This window comes from Neophocaena asiaeorientalis, unplaced genomic scaffold, assembly GCF_003031525.2.
Source record: "Neophocaena asiaeorientalis asiaeorientalis breed wild unplaced genomic scaffold, Neophocaena_asiaeorientalis_V1.1 scaffold540, whole genome shotgun sequence".
Taxonomy (NCBI): Eukaryota; Metazoa; Chordata; class Mammalia; order Artiodactyla; family Phocoenidae; genus Neophocaena; species Neophocaena asiaeorientalis.
Genome location: NW_020172141.1, coordinates 4,638,123 through 4,653,438, shown reverse-complemented (window position 1 = coordinate 4,653,438; position 15,316 = coordinate 4,638,123). Strand labels below are relative to the sequence as shown.

At 51.4% G+C, this 15,316-nt stretch overlaps 1 protein-coding gene across 18 annotated transcripts in view; it reads right to left on the bottom strand.

Moving 5' to 3' along the window:
• The window catches only part of SLC47A2 (solute carrier family 47 member 2), a 32,938-nt gene that overhangs the window by 10,251 nt on the left and 7,371 nt on the right, over positions 1-15,316 (bottom strand). For 5 of the 18 annotated variants that reach the window (XM_024752492.1, XM_024752428.1, XM_024752420.1 and 2 more), the window contains 8 exons: positions 14,897-15,010; positions 14,204-14,271; positions 13,098-13,206; positions 12,381-12,456; positions 12,027-12,096; positions 4,984-5,116; positions 4,818-4,912; positions 3,744-3,947 (listed from right to left, as the gene is read on the bottom strand). In XM_024752492.1, coding sequence (XP_024608260.1) covers positions 3,744-3,947; positions 4,818-4,912; positions 4,984-5,116; positions 12,027-12,096; positions 12,381-12,456; positions 13,098-13,206; positions 14,204-14,271; positions 14,897-15,010 — 869 coding nt within the window. Of the gene's footprint in view, positions 1-1,179; positions 2,951-3,743; positions 3,948-3,983; positions 4,913-4,983; positions 5,117-6,981; positions 7,210-12,026; positions 12,097-12,380; positions 12,457-13,097; positions 13,207-14,203; positions 14,272-14,896; positions 15,011-15,316 lie in introns of those variants that run through there. The other 13 variants (XM_024752521.1, XM_024752494.1, XM_024752437.1 and 10 more) reach the window with 10 other exon arrangements.

The following is a 15,316-nucleotide window of genomic DNA, read 5'->3' as shown; positions in this document are numbered from 1 at the left end:
GGGCACTGCAGGCAGATGGAAAGTCTGAAGGAGAGCCCTCGGGGCAGGGGGCCGGTGGTGGTCCGGGCTGCAGGGGCCGCACCCTCCCCGCCTCCACGCTTGAGAAGACTCGGCCGCTCAGTGAGAGAGTGTAACTCACTCTAGGAACGTGTGATCTACCACTGAGTGGACTGCTCCGTTAGGCTGTCCGCAGTACGTTACATCTACATCACAGGACAGGGTGGCGAGAATCAATCACTAGGCTAGTTTAGGAAACAGCTGCTTAGACCACTATCAGAATAATCAGTCATAAAATAGCTCAGACAGAGTTTCAGTACGGAATTTTCATTTGGTGTATTGTACGTTACACTTTATATACAGCAGGTTCTTCTTAGTCACCCATTTTATACACGTCAGTGCACACATGTCAGTCCCAATCTCCCAGTTCATCCCACCACCACCACCACCCCCCACCACTTTCCCCTCTTGGTGTCCATATGTTTGTTCCCTACGTCTGTGTCTCTATTTCTGCCTTGCAAACCGGTTCATCTGTACCGTTTTTCTAGATTCCACATATATACATTAATATACGACATTTTTCTCTTTCTGACTTACTTCACTCTGAATGACAGTCTCTAAGTCCATCCACATCTCTACAAATGACCCAATCTTGTTCCTTTTTATGGCTAAGTAATATTCCATCGTATATATATGTACCACGTCTTCTTTATCCATTGATCTGTGGATGGGCATTTAGGTTGCTTCCCTGACCTGGCTATAGTAAATAGTGCTGCAATGAACTTTGTGGTACGTGCATGTGGGATCTTCCCAGACCGGGGCACGAACCCGCGTCCCCTGCACCAGCTGGTGGACTCTCAACCACTGCACCACCAGGGAAGCCCCTATTTTTAGTTTTTTAAGGAACCTCCTTACTGTTCTCCATAGTGGCTGTATCAATTTACATTCCCACCAACAGTGCAAGAGGGTTCCCTTTTCTCCACACTCTCTCCAGCACTGATTGATTGTAGATTTTTTTGATGATGGCCATTCTGACCGGTGTGAGGTGATACCTCATTGTAGTTTTGATTTGCATTTCTCTAATAATTAGTGATGCTGAGTCTCTTGTCCATCTGTATGTCTTCTTTGGAGAAATGTCTATTTAGGTCCTCTGCCCATTTTTTGATTGGGTTGTTTGTTTTTTTTAAGATTGAGTTGCATGAGCTGTTTATATATTTGCAGATTAATCCTTTGTCCGTTGATTTGTTTGCAAATATTAAACATTCTAATTAAGGAAAATTATTGACTTGTCTACTAGTATATTCTGCTTCAGAATAAATACATTGTATTTGGTAAAATTGGCATGAATTGTAATAACGTTCTTCGTTTTCAGATATCCCCTGTCGGGGACAATTCTTTGACCACAAGTTTTCTCCAACTATAAATCCATTTTTTTGGCCTTTATCTATCAAAGGTGGTGTTGGTCAGCTTTCTTTAACTGATTTTTTTCTCATTTTAAATTCACAGCCAAGAAGATTTTTCTCAAGTTTTACTTTGTCATTTGTGGGTTGTTTTTTAAAATAATCTATAGAGTAGATAGGTTTTTTTTCCCCCAACTATATCCTCCTTCCCCATCTGCTGACCCAAAACAAGTATTTCTATAAGCACATTCACGAGACACCAATCCCATAAGGTTTTACACAAAAACTGGCCCCACTGCCGACCCTGCCTAGAAGGGGTTTGTAAAGCACACCAGCATCTTAAAGATCCCAGGCCTACAGAACCTTTGAAGTGCCGGTGTGTGTTGTTTCCCAAACTTCCTTGAGCATGGAGTCCTTTCTCCCCAATACCTCTCAACCTTAGCACGCGTGACGTGACTCTTCTGTGCTCCGTACCTGGTCGTTGTGTTTGGCTGCAGAAGCTGTCTTCGTGTCACATGACGATGCCGGCTTCTGCTTTCCTGTGGGCGGAGGGCCTACAGCAGGATCCATGGCGTGGTGACTCTTCAGAACCAGGGTTTGCACTCTACATCCTTTTTTCCTATTGACCTTGATCAATAAATCCATCTGTCTGTGGGTGTGTTTATAGCTACTGACGTTGAAGGAACTGATGACAGAGGCCAGGCTGCCCGCACTGGGTGGCGGTGTGCGGCCTGGAGCCCAGAAATAGTCACGAGTCCCAGGCCTCGAAAGCATCCTAGAACTTGGATCAGCACCAATCCAGCCTGAGGCCACGTGGCCCAACGATCTGGGCTTCGCTGCCCTTGTTTGTATCTTATTGCTACTGTATGAAAGGTGTTTCTCAAGGTCTGTGACAGGTGAAAATGCTGGTGCCATGAGAGGACTGAAGGAAAGGTGACCGGCCCGGCCCTGGTCGGGGCCTCACGGCGCCTGGATCTGCGGAGGGTGCGTGGGCAGGACGCAGATGGGGGATCCGCATGGGGCCCGCTGGCCCCCTTTCCAGAGCTTCACAAAGGCTTTGTGTACAGACTTGGGCAGCAGACTCAGCCTAGAAATATGCACTTCTTAAAGTAACAGTGGCATTTGCCATTTTGTTTTGACTTGAAATCTCCAATTTGAAGCCATTTACGTTATTGAATAATGGTAGCAACCCCAGGAACCTCGTCTTCCGGTCAGGTGAGGTCTTCTAAAGAGCAGTTAACCGCAATTCAGACCCGTTACGTCCCACGAGGCACCGGCTAAAGGTCTATTTTTGAGGATGTGGGGTGGGCAGCCACTCTGCTTCCTTTCTTGCTAGGGCCTGGCAGTCAGGACCCTGATGACAAGCCCCACTACCAGCGTGCCCGTCGCTGCCCCCAGAGCAGCCCCTCGGCGGATGGCCAGCTGTTTGGCCGACAGTCTGCCAGGGGGAGCTGGCAGGGGTTGGGCTGCTTCTGGAGTCCCGAAGAGGTCCAGATGGGCCTCGGGCCTTGAGTACATTGTCAGGGTCACGCCAGGGTAGCTGCCCGTAGCCACTGCAGAGGCAAACAGGGGCCAGCTTAGCATGGGGGTGGGGGGTGGCTTGGAGGTGCATGATCGACGCCTGTCCCTCACAGCAGGAGACGCCTGCCTTTTCTCTACGGCACGACCAGAGGAGAGAACTACGTGGGATGCGCAGGAAAGGCTGTCGCTAAGGTGAGATGAGATCAGACGCGCGTGCCTGTCTGAGCCCGTGTGATACCTAACCTTCACCAGTGACCTCAGGGCACGTATGAAACGCTTAGTCGAGCTGCCTTTGCACGTTCCCTCGTGACAAGTGAAACCCATAGAGTCTGCGGCTGGTTCCCCACCGCAAGACGACGCACAGGCACTGGGATAACCGGGGCTTGGGGCCGTGATGACCAGCGCCCGCCCCAGGGCAGCAGAGCGGCCACCTGGTGGGGTTCGGGGGTCGGCGGGAAGCGCCCGCCGAGCCAGGCTGACCTGCCCAACCCACGCCTGCAGGCCTCCCCCCTGGGCAGGAGGTGAGTGCTGACAACACGCTCTAGGCTCCAACGGCCCGTGCTCTGACCTCATCCCCTGCCTTTGCATTTGCAGGATGACGGGGAAGAGACCTAAGCGCTCAACCCACTCCCTCATCTGAACGGAACCGAGGCTCACTGCCCCCCAGGCTGGGGAGGGACGGGGCCTGCTTCCCGGGGCCTCTTAGATAGCAGACGTTAGTGTCACCCTCCCGGCGTTAGGACGGAGGACACTGTCACGCTGAGGAAGAAAGGCAGCTGGGGCTCGCGCGGTTCCCGCTCACCCGCGCACGCGGGGCAGTGTTACCTGAAGATACGACCGCTCTCTCAGGCCCGGGTCTGAGGCTGGGGGCTGTGCTCTCAGTGGCCTGGGGCGGCAGCCCCACACGTTTCTGCACCTGAAGGAGACGGAGTTGTCCGGTCGGCCTGCTGTCCACCCTGGCCTCAGCTGTGCCCTGCAGGCCGAGCAGGACGTGGTCACACACAGGCACACCTCGCAGGCTCCAGACCACTGCAATAAAGCGAACGTCACAACAGAGCCACTCACAGGGGTTTTCTGGTTTCCCGGTGCACGTAAAAGTGATGTTTGCACGATACTGGAGTCTGTTAAGCACACAATACCATCATGTCTAAAAGAGCCTCGTCCCTGCCGCAGTTAAAAAGTGCCTCTTTGCTGAAAAATGCTAACCATCAGAGCCTTCAGCAGGTCATCAGCTTTTTGCAATAATGACATCAGAGATCAGTGATCACACCTCCCCATAAAGGAGATAATAATGAGAAGGTTTGACATATGATGAGAATTAGCAAAACGTGAGAGACGTGAAGTGAGAAATGCTGCTGGGAAAATGGCGCCGATAGACGGGCTCAAGGCGGGCTCCCTCCAGACCTTCAACCTGTAGAAGCCACAGCATCTACAAAGCGCAGTGCAGCGAGGTCTGCCTGTGTTCACCCTTCTGGGGGACTTTCCAGGGGTGGTGTTTCAGGGCTGTGTTAATCCGTTGTCTCAGACGTCAGGAGGCCTGGATCTACACACTGAAGGCAAACCCGCACTCTGGGGATTCGGTCCGCGAGCACCCCCTCCACGCTCAGCCTGCAGCGTAAGCTGTGGCTTTAATGCCTCTGAGGTTTCAGTTCTTCCGAGAGGACGGTGACAGGGTGCTGTCATCGCCTCTTCCAAGGTCCCAGCACCCTCGGGGCTCACCCATGTTCAGACGAGTTTGACTGAGCCGTTGGCTTTAGTCTGGCCTTTGGCAGTCGCGCTGCTGAGGTTTCCTTTGTGGGTCTGGGGTGGTACCCGGAAGGGGCGCCGCTGACACCGCACCGTCTCCATGACGGGAGACGTTGAGGCGCGCCCCTGGCGTTTTGGGGGGGCGGCACTCACCTCCTCCGCAGCCCGCTTCCAGTCCATGCAGGCGGTGTAGGTGACGAAGGCCGCGGCAGCCAGGAAGACACAGGCCAGCATGCCCAGCCAGAGGCCTGCGGGACACGGGACGGTGGGAGCGTCTGATGACGCCCGGGGCGCCCCGCCTCCCCCCAACTCCACGTACCCGTGATCCCCAGCCCGACCACGAAGGTCAGCACGACGCCCAGCGGGAGGCCGACGACGTAGTACGTGACGGCGTTCACGACGGCCCCGAAGGCCTGCCTGCCGGTCCCTCTCAGGACCCCACCGTAGAGACACTGCAGGGAGGCAGAGGGGGCCGGGGTTGGTGACGCTGAGGCTGACGGGGGTCTCAGCAGCGGGGGCTTCCACAGGAATCTACGGGGCATGGGCTCGTTTAAGTCCATAGCACGGGACCAGGATGGGCCCTCGTACCCCTTCCTTCCCAGCGGGGACCTGCGCGGGGTCACGCAGAAGCCGCTGCATTTCAGACACAACTCCAGAGCCCCGGTCGACACCTAGACTGCCTCCCTGGAGAGGGAAGGTGAAGTTGGTGACGGACTACCCACCGGCTTGGGAAACTGAACTCGCTTCATACGGACTGTGTGTAGGTCTCCTGTTGCTGCTGCACCAAGTTACCACAAACGGTGGCTTAAAACAAAACACGCGGATTATTTTACGGCTCCTGAGAGCAGAAGGCCGAAATGGTCCCATTATGCTGAAGGTGGGGCTGGTTCCTTCTCGAGGCCCCGGGCAGAATCTGCTTCACTGCCTTTTGCAGCTTCTAGAGGCGCCTGCGTTTCTGCCCGCGGGCCCCAGACAGCAAAGGCATCGCTCTGATCTCTGCTTCCCCCTCTCTCACTTCTAAGGACCTCTGAAAACACTGGGCCACCTGGATAATCCAGGACAGTCTCCCCACCTCAAGACCCTCGGCTTAATCACATCGGCAAAGACCCCTTTTGCCACGTGACGCCCACAGGTCCGGGGGACCACAGTGTGGGTGTCTTTGGGGCATTATCCTGCCTTCCTGCCGGCAGGTGAAGGTGTCTTGTTCTGTATGGAAGAGGCAGCCTTTCCCGCTGCTGCCCCCATGATGACGCTCTCGTGAGACCTGTCTACAGAAAGCACTACCTCTTCCCTTGTCTCATCCTCCCAGCTCGACCCCAGACCTGATGAGCTAAAGAACTACAGGCTCCGCGCATGCTCTGTCAGCACTATTGATCAACAGATGTTTGGTTACTTTTGTTAAGATGAGGGATGGGGAGTATTGTGTGGTTTGCTTTCCCACATTTGAGCGAAGAGGTAAATGCGTTGGGGGTAGGAGATGGGTGCCTCTTCAACTTTAAAATATGGCACACATGTTTCTCATTAATATATATCATGACATAAAAGATGATCCTTTCTGGTTAAAAAAAGACTTCTGCCAAATTACGACCGATGTGCTCTGGACCAGTATTTCTCCATCTGGGGGGTGGTTTTGCCCTCCAGGGGACATGTGGCAATGTCTGGAGCTGGAAGCCAAATTCAGTGATATATATTAGAAAAGATACACACCATGATCAGGAGGGTTTTATCCCAGGAATGCAAGGTAAAACATCTGAAAATCAATTAATGTAATTACACCATAGTAATAAAGGACAAAACCATGTGATTATCTCAGTAGATACAGAAAAAGCATTCTACAAAATCCAGCACGCATTCATGAGAAAATGTTTCAAACTAGGAGAAGGGCTCTTCCTCAGCCTCAATAAGGGGCATGTATAAAAATTTTACAGATAACATATTTAATGCTGAAAGGCTGAATACTTTCCCTTTAACATCGAGAACAAGGCACAGGTGTATGCTCTTGCCACTTCCACTCAACATCGTACTGGAGGTTTAGCCAGACGGAAAGGGAGAAGTAAAACTCCTTATTCACAGATGACATGATCCTATATGGAGAAAACCTTAAGGACTCCACACACCAAAAACTACTAGAATGAGTTTAACAAGGTCACAGGATAAAAGATCAATAAACAAAGATCAGTTATCTTTCTATAAACTAGCAATGAACAACCTAAAAATGAAATTAAGAGTTCCATTCATAATACCATCAAAAAGAACAAAATATTTGGGGATAAATTTAACAAAAGTAATGCAAGGTTTTTTTGTTTTTTTGTTTTTTTTAATGCAAGGTTTTGACCACTGAAGACTACAGCACATTGCTGAGGTAAATTAAAGAAAATCTAACTAGTCGGAGAGACATTCCATGTCCATTTTAACAATGCTGTTAAGATGACAATTCTCCCAAAGTTACTCTGCAGAGCCAACACAATTCCTTTCAAAATCCCAGCAGGCTTTTCAGTAGAAATTAACACGCTGGTTCTAAAATACATATGGAAATGCAAAGGATCTAGAAGAACAAAACCAATTAAAAAGAGAGAACAAGGTTGGAAGATTTATACTAACTTATTTCAAAGCTCACTATAAAGCTACAGTAATTAAGACAGTGTAGTATTGGCACAGGATGGGCATATAAATTAATGAAACAGAATTATGAATCTATAAATAAATCACTATATTTACAACCAACTGATTTTTGACCAAAGTGCCAAGATAATTCACTGGGGAGGGAATAGCCTTTCACACACCAAGAATGGTGTCGGGACTCTTGAATATCCACACACACAAAAATAAACTTAGACCCTTACCTCGTACCAAACACAAAAACGGGCTCAAAATGAATCATAAACGTAAGTGTAGGACCTAAAACTATAAAATGTCTCGAAGAATTCATAGGAGAAAATCTTTGTGACCTTGGGTTAGGCAAAGATTTCTTATATATGACAGCAAAAGCGTGAGCCATAAAAGAAAAGAAAATAAGAAACTGGACTACATCAAAAGTGCAAACTTTTGCAGCTCAAAAGATTAAGAAATCCGCTCACCGCAACTAGAGAAAGCCCGCACACAGCAACGAAGACCCAATGCAGCCAAAAATAAAAATAGTTATTTTTTAAAAATAAATAAATAAGAAAATTAAAGTCAAGCCACAGACTGGGCTTGCAAATCATATACCTGATAAAGGACTTATGTGTAGAACATATAAAGAATTATTGGGGGAGGGATGTGTGGGAGGGATGGACTGGGAGTTTGAGGTTGGTAGATGCAAACTATTATATATAGGATGGATAAACAACAAGGTCCTACTGTATAGCACAGGGACCTATGTTCAATATCCTGAGATAAACCATAATGGAAAAGAATACATTTTACAACGTATATATGTATAACCGAATCACTTTGCTGTACACCTGAAACTAACACAACATTGTAAATCGACTATACTCCAATAAAAATAAAAATTAAAAACAAACTAAACCAAAGCTCTTAAAACACAACAATAAGAAAACAAGCCAATTTTAAAATGGGCTCTGAACAGACACCTCACCAAAGAAGACACACTGATGGCAAATAAGCGTATGAAAAGATGCTCCACATTACGTGTCCGTCTCAAGTTACGAGTTAAAACAGCAATGAGACCCCGCTACACACCCGTTAGAACGACCAGGATCAAAACACTGACAACACCAAATTCTGGCGAGGATGCAGAGCAACAGGCATTCTCACCGATGGCTGATGGGAGCGCAAAATGGTGCAGCCACTTTGGAAGGCAGTAGGGCAATTTCTTACAGAGCTAAACATACTATTACCATGCTATCCAACCACCATGCAGCCAGGGATTTGCAGAAAGAGTTGAAAACTATGTCCACACAAAAGCCTGCACAATGTCCACAGCTTTATTCATAATTGGCCAAACTTGGAAGCAACGACCCTGTCCTTTAATGTGGTCCGTCCAGACAGGGAAGCATCGGTGCCAAAAAGAAACAAGCTGTCGGGCCACGAAAAGACCCAGTGGAGGCCCCTTACGTGCTCATGACTAAATGAAAGAAGCCAACCTGAAAAGGCTACGTGCTGTTTACCTCCAACTAGAAGACACTGGAGAAGGCAAAACTACAGAGACAATAAAAAGATCAGAGATGGTCAGCGGGTGAGGGAGGGGGACAGCGGGAGGAGGGGAGGAATGAACAGGGGGAGCAGAGAGGATTTTTATGGCAGTGAAATTATGCATATGATTCCTTTTTTTTTTGGCCCTACCCGACCAGGGATTGAACCCGGGCCACCGCAACGAAAGTGCCGAATCCTAACCACTAGGCCACCAGGGAACTCCCATGATTCTTTGTTTTTAATTGAGGTATAGTTGATTTACAATGTTGTGTTAGTATCTGCTGTACAGCAAAGTGATTCAGATATAGATAGATATATTCTTTTCCACTGTGGTTCATTACAGGACGTTGAATACAGTTCCCTGTGCTCTACAGTAGGACCTGGTTGTTTATCTATTTTATATATAGTAGTTTGTATCTCGTATGATTCTATAATGGTGGGTCCATGTCATTATACCTTTGTCAAAATCCATAGAATGTACAATGCCAGCAATGAACCCTATGGAGAACGACAGACTTAATTAATTACAATGTATCAATATTCTTTCATCAACTAAACAAATGTCCTGCCCTAATACCGGATGTAAATAAAAGGGGAAAGGAGGAGAGAGAGGGGTTTATGGGAACTCGCTGTATTTTCTCAATTTTTCTGTAAACCCAAAACTGGTCTTAACAATAAATTCTGTTTTTAAAGTTTTAAGACAAACAATACCAAGAATTGGCAAGGGAGAGAGAGGAACTGGAATCCCCATATATTGCTGGTGGGGATGTAAAATGGTACAGCTGCTTTGGAAAACAGCTTAATGGTTTCTTAGAAAGTTAAAAATAAACATACACTTTAACCTAACAATTCAAGCCCTAGGACTCTACCAAGAGGAGCAAAAACATACGTCCACATGATGACTTGTACGTGAGCGTTCCCAGCGGCCTTAGTCACAACAGCCAACGCTGAAAACAACCTAAACGTTCATCACCTGATGAATGGGTAGACAAAGCATGTTACAGCCACACAATGGACCACCATTCGGCCACAAAAAAGAAGTGAAGTCCTGAAAAATGCTACAACATGGACAAACCTCAAAAGCATTTCACTAAGTGAACAAAACCAGACACGAAAGACTGTATGATTCCATGTCTATGAAATATTCAGAAAAGGCAAGTTCACACAGACAGAAAGCAAGTCAGTGGATTGCCTAGGGCTGGCCATGGGAGCAGGGAGTGACTTCAAAACAGGCCCCATGGGGCTTCCGTGGTGGCGCAGTGGTTGAGAGCCTGCCTGCTAATGCAGGGGACACGGGTTCGAGCCCTGGCCTGGGAGGATCCCACATGCCACGGAGCAACTGGGCCTGTGAGCCACAACTACTGAGCCTGCGCGTCTGGAGCCTGTGCTCCACAACAAGAGAGGCCACGATAGTGAGAGGCCCGCGCAGGCGATGAAGAGTGGCCCCCGCTCGCCGCAACTAGAGAAAGCTCTCGCACAGAAACAAAGACCCAACACAGCAAAAATAAATTAATTAATTAAAAAAAAAAAACAGGCCCCAGGAATTTTGGAGGGTGATGAAAATATTCTAAAACTGGATTGCAGTGCTGGCTGCACAAATATGAATTTATTTTAAAGGACTGACTTATGTACTTAAAATGCATGAATTTACAGCACGCAAATTAAAACCCAAGAAAGTTATAAAAAATATAAAATAAAGGTTAGGTCCATGGAACACATAAATTAAGAATGGTATAGGTCGGGTCTTCCCTGGTGGCACAGTGGTTAGGAATCCGCCTGCCAATACAGGGGACACGGGTTCAAGCCCTGGTCCGGGAAGATCCCACATGACATGGAGCAACTAAGCCCGTGCGCCACAACTACTGAGCCTGTGCTCTAGAGCCCGTGAGCCACAACTACTGAGCCTACATGCCACAACTACTGAAGCCCGTGCACCTAGAGCCCGTGCTCCACAACAACAGAAGCCACCGCCATGAGAAGCCCACGCACCTTAACAAAGAGTAGCCCCCGCTCGCCGCAACTAGAGAAAGCCCGCGTGCAGCAACGAAGACCCAATGCAGCCAAAAATAAATTAATTAATTAATTTAAAAAAAAAAGAAAAAAGAATGATATAGGTCTAGCCGGGGGGAAAGATGATAGATGCGGATACACAAGCTCGAAGGTCCCTTGCAATTGCTAACTGCACGTCTACCTCGGGTTCCCTGGTGGGCAAACTGAACGGAGAGGTGCTGCCTTCAGAACATTTAGAAGCCAGAGCACCCCCTGACCTTACATTGCAGGAGGAATCTCTCAGCCGTGGCCTCACCTTGGAGCTAGAGAAAAAGTAATAATACTGCCCTTAACACCAGCCCATGACAAAAGCAATTAACAGAACCCATAAGCTAGTTTCTCTTAACGTTCTGCGGTAAACGCTATGGATTTGACGCCGAAAACCAGCCCAGAGCAAGCGGTCCTGCTGAGGTCAGAAACGTGCGCCAGGTATCCGCCCGGCTAAATTCAAAGGCCAGTCCTGGAACATACAGGAAACTGGGCAGAGAGCACTGGGGCTTTTGGAGAAATCCTGCACGAATAGTTTCTCCCAAGGTTATTTATTTCCCGTAAGAGTTGATAATAATTCTCGTGCAGGTGTCTGCCCCAGTGTTCTGTGCCGCTAGCTAAGCACTCACTCCATGAAGAGATGTGGGTTTTATGCTCGGGATGCCTTCCTGAAAGACTCACGGGACCCGAGATGTGAAGTAGAAGACCCAGAATTTCAAAATTCTGCTTATCAAATGAGACTTCAGTGCTTTCTTTCTTTCCGCCACGCTTTTAGAAGTTCACATAGTTCAAACCTGCACTAAACGGGACCTGCCCTTTAGCGATCACAGGAGCAGGAAGTCAGGCCCGCTGTACTCTGGGCCGACCCACGCCTCCCAAGTGTCCCTTTGCTCTGGCAACTGGCGCGACTGCTCCTGGCCCCCGCTCTGGGGAACAGGAAGGAACGGATCTGTGAGTTTACGCTGGGGCCAGTGTTCAGGATTCTGCTCGTCTGCGTGCATCTCTGGCGCGTTGGAATTGCACACAAGGGGGCTCATTATTTTGAGTGACAGAACCAACACGAGTAGACACTTCGGGCGCTTCTTCTCCGGTCAGCCCTCTCTGCGAATCGGTGAGCCAACGCTCACAGCGCTGACCGGCCTCGGGGAGGGGGCGTGAACGTGGGGGGCGGGTCAGAGGAGGACTCACACAGACTGCCTCAAACAGGTGGAAGATGACGTAAAGCGGCAGGACCTTGCCGACCAAGGCGACCACTTCCCTGCAGAAGAACGGGAACGGTAAGACACGAGCACATCCTTGGAGTGCCCTTCGCGTCCCTTCTATTCTGCCCCTGCCCCACGCCAACCTAACTGATGCTCTTGTCTCTGAGTTTCCCTGTGTCTGGGGGACACACGTCTTAACCCCCCGAGAAGCCCCCAAATTTTGCCCTGCCCTTTGGTTGGTGCCATCTACCGACAGGTGAGCAGTAGAGGGGGCGTCTCTGGGGACCAGCTGGGGAGCACCGGGCATCCCCAGCAGTGAGTGAGACAACTGATTACCTACTCGTCATTGGTAAAGATGTGGCCCAGTTTATTCCTCAGAAGGCCCAAGAGGGTGCCCACGACCAGCGAGGTGCCAACTGTAAGAGACCAAAGGCACGGCCCAGCTTCCACCCGTCCAGCCCCACCCCGTGTTCATTTGGACTAAGACCCTCGTGTGTGGTCTGGCAAGGAGGGCACCACATGTGAAACACCTTTCCTCCTGTGGTTCGCAAAGTGGGGTCCCTGCACCGGCCGCAGCAGCATCGTTGGTAGCTGGTTAGAGGATGCATATTCTCAGACCATCACCTCCGACCTACGGAGTCAGAAACTCCGGCAGGTGGGGTTCTGTGTTTTCACACACACACCCCTACCCCACCCCCAGGGCTGAAGCCTGAGAGCCACTGCTCTGCACGAGGAGCTGATCTGAGCCTGGCAGCTGCAGAAAGCAGAGGCAGGATGGACATAGATGGGGCCACTCTGAGGGCTGGGATGGGCAGGTCCCAAGCTCGTGGAAATGCCGACAGGGCAGGCTCGAAGAGGGACCGGCTTTCCCAGGGTCGCACTAAGGGATGGCAACTGACAGCCCAGAACCCCAGCGGCAGGGAAGGAGCGGAAGGGGCACAGCAGGCTTGCTGCTGGTCAGAGGGGCTGCTCTAGGCCACGTGGCAGGTATGACAGGCTTGGAAGGTGAACTGTTGGCTCCCAAGCCCTCCCCCGCCTAGGTCCCGACCCCACCCACCTGTGCAGAGGGTGCCTGAGACGGCAGATCGCTTGGCTTGCACGGTGTCTGCGGCTCCCAGGGCCGTCCCCACTCGGAAACAGACCGCGATGCTGAGCCCCATGGGAATCTGGGATCAGAGAAAAGAAGGTGTGGTGGTTAGAGCTCCCCTCCTGCCCCGGGGGCTGAGAGGGAGGCAGGATGTGTCCCAGGGGGCGGGGCCCGCGAGGCTGCTGGCGACAGGCCGAGACCTGGGAGGTGGGCTGGGCTACCCAGGGCCAAACCCACGGGCCCGGCCATCAGACATCACAGGCAACCGAAATCAACGCGCTGCCGGAAACTCAGGAGTAAACGCATGTTAAAGAGGTGGACGTGGGGGCTTCCCTGGTGGTGCAGTGGTTGAGAGTCCGCCTGCCGATGCAGGGGACACGGGTTCGTTTTTTTTAGGCCAAAAAAAGAAAAAGCCCACCAACAAAAAAAAAAAAAAAAAAAAAAAAAAAAAAAAAAAAAAAAGAAGAGGTGGATGTGGTCTTAACTATGTTAGAAAAGCTCCCTGTAAGAAAAAAAGTTTCAGCGGAAGCCATCCGTAACAAGTATCACCTTATAAATTAGTTTAGTGTGTGATGATTTTTGATTAAAGCTAGGGTCACAGACTGCATGGCCCGAGAGGCCGGCAGATGCTACACGAGTGACACGGGACAACCCACGTGTCCGGGGGAGAGGAAGGAGCTGCGGGGTCCACGGTGGACGCGAGGAAATGCTCTCACGAGGGCCACTGTTCCCCAGCGCCCACCAGCTGGGGCGTGCAGGAACGTGGGCTCACTGCTAAATGGCATGTCCCATTTTTCAAAAAAATGCCAGTATCTAGATTGCGATGTGAAATCTCCCTATTTTAAATGGTGGTAATTAATTCAAAACAATTGCAACATCAGGAATTCAGCAGAGCAGCCGTGGGCCACGTGTGTCTGGCAGGGCCTGGGCCTGGTGGGTACAGGAGGTCCAGAGGGTCCCTCGGGAGACAGAGACAGCCTTTGAGGGGACAGCTCCCCCCTCCTCTGACACCCCCAGGCTGTCAGGGGGCCAGGCTGGGGGCAGGGCATGGCGAAGGCGCCCCCATCGAGCCTCACCATGTAGACGACAGTGGCCACCTCGTAGATGATGGCCTGGGCAGAGAGGTCGAGCACGCTGAGCCGGCCTGGGGGTGGCAGGGGACATGGTGAGTGCCCGGCCGGCCAGCCCACAGCCCAGGGCTGACAGCAAGCCCCTCGCTCGGGGGCCGAGGGGCCAGTGGTTTCCAAGAGCAGATGCAGCAAAGAAAGCTCCCGCTTGGGCTCCAGCCCTCCAGGAGACCCCTGCCCAGGTGTTACAGGGTCAGGGTCTCTCCTCTGTGTATGAGGTGTGACGAAGAAGGGAAAAACTGGACCAGGGGCAGGAAAGCAGAGTTCAGTTCTCAGCCCTGCCGGGTGACTCCGGAACACCTAACTCTTGGGGTCCATGTTCTCATCTCCGATTGGGTCAGGGGTGGACTAGAAGGTCTCTAGGGGCCACCCCAGCCCTGGCTGTTTGGACCCAGTCCGCTGATGAGCACACAACGTGCCAGGCGATGCCCACGGCTGCTCACGCATCAGCGGGACCTCACTCCCTCGCTGACTAACCACCACTCCCAGGCGTCCACTCAGTGCCAGGCCTATGCCGGGCAGCGCCGGGAGCTCACGGCCCGGTGGGGAGACGGGCCGGGCTGGGGGACCGCCCATCCGGGAGAGGGGGTCCTGAGCTGGGGGGCGGCCCACACGGCTCCCCACGCCCTGCTGTCCACGTACCCATGAGAAAGCTCCCGATCTCGTAGGCCCACCACTCAATGCAAGTCATGAGCATGCTGGGCACGGCCAGGCGGAAGAAGGGGCCCCAGCCCTGCAGGCACTGGCTGGACCAGCCTAGGAGCAGAGGCCCGCCAGCTGAGCCGCGGTCCACCCTGCGGCCCCGCCCCCTGCCCCGCCCCCTGCCTTCGGCCCGGGCACCTGGGCGTCTTGTGGGGGGCTAGCCAGCGGCCCCAGCGCTGGTGGGGGCTGGAGGGAGCTCATGGGGGGAGGAGGATGCCTGGCCAGTGCCGCTGGCGCTGTCTCAGGGGCTAAGAGCTCAGAACCTGAGGCCTGGGAACGGGTTCGGTCCAGGCTCCACCACGTACCACCTCTGGCCTTTGGGGCAAATGACAAACCCTCTCTGCACCAGCTTCCTCCACG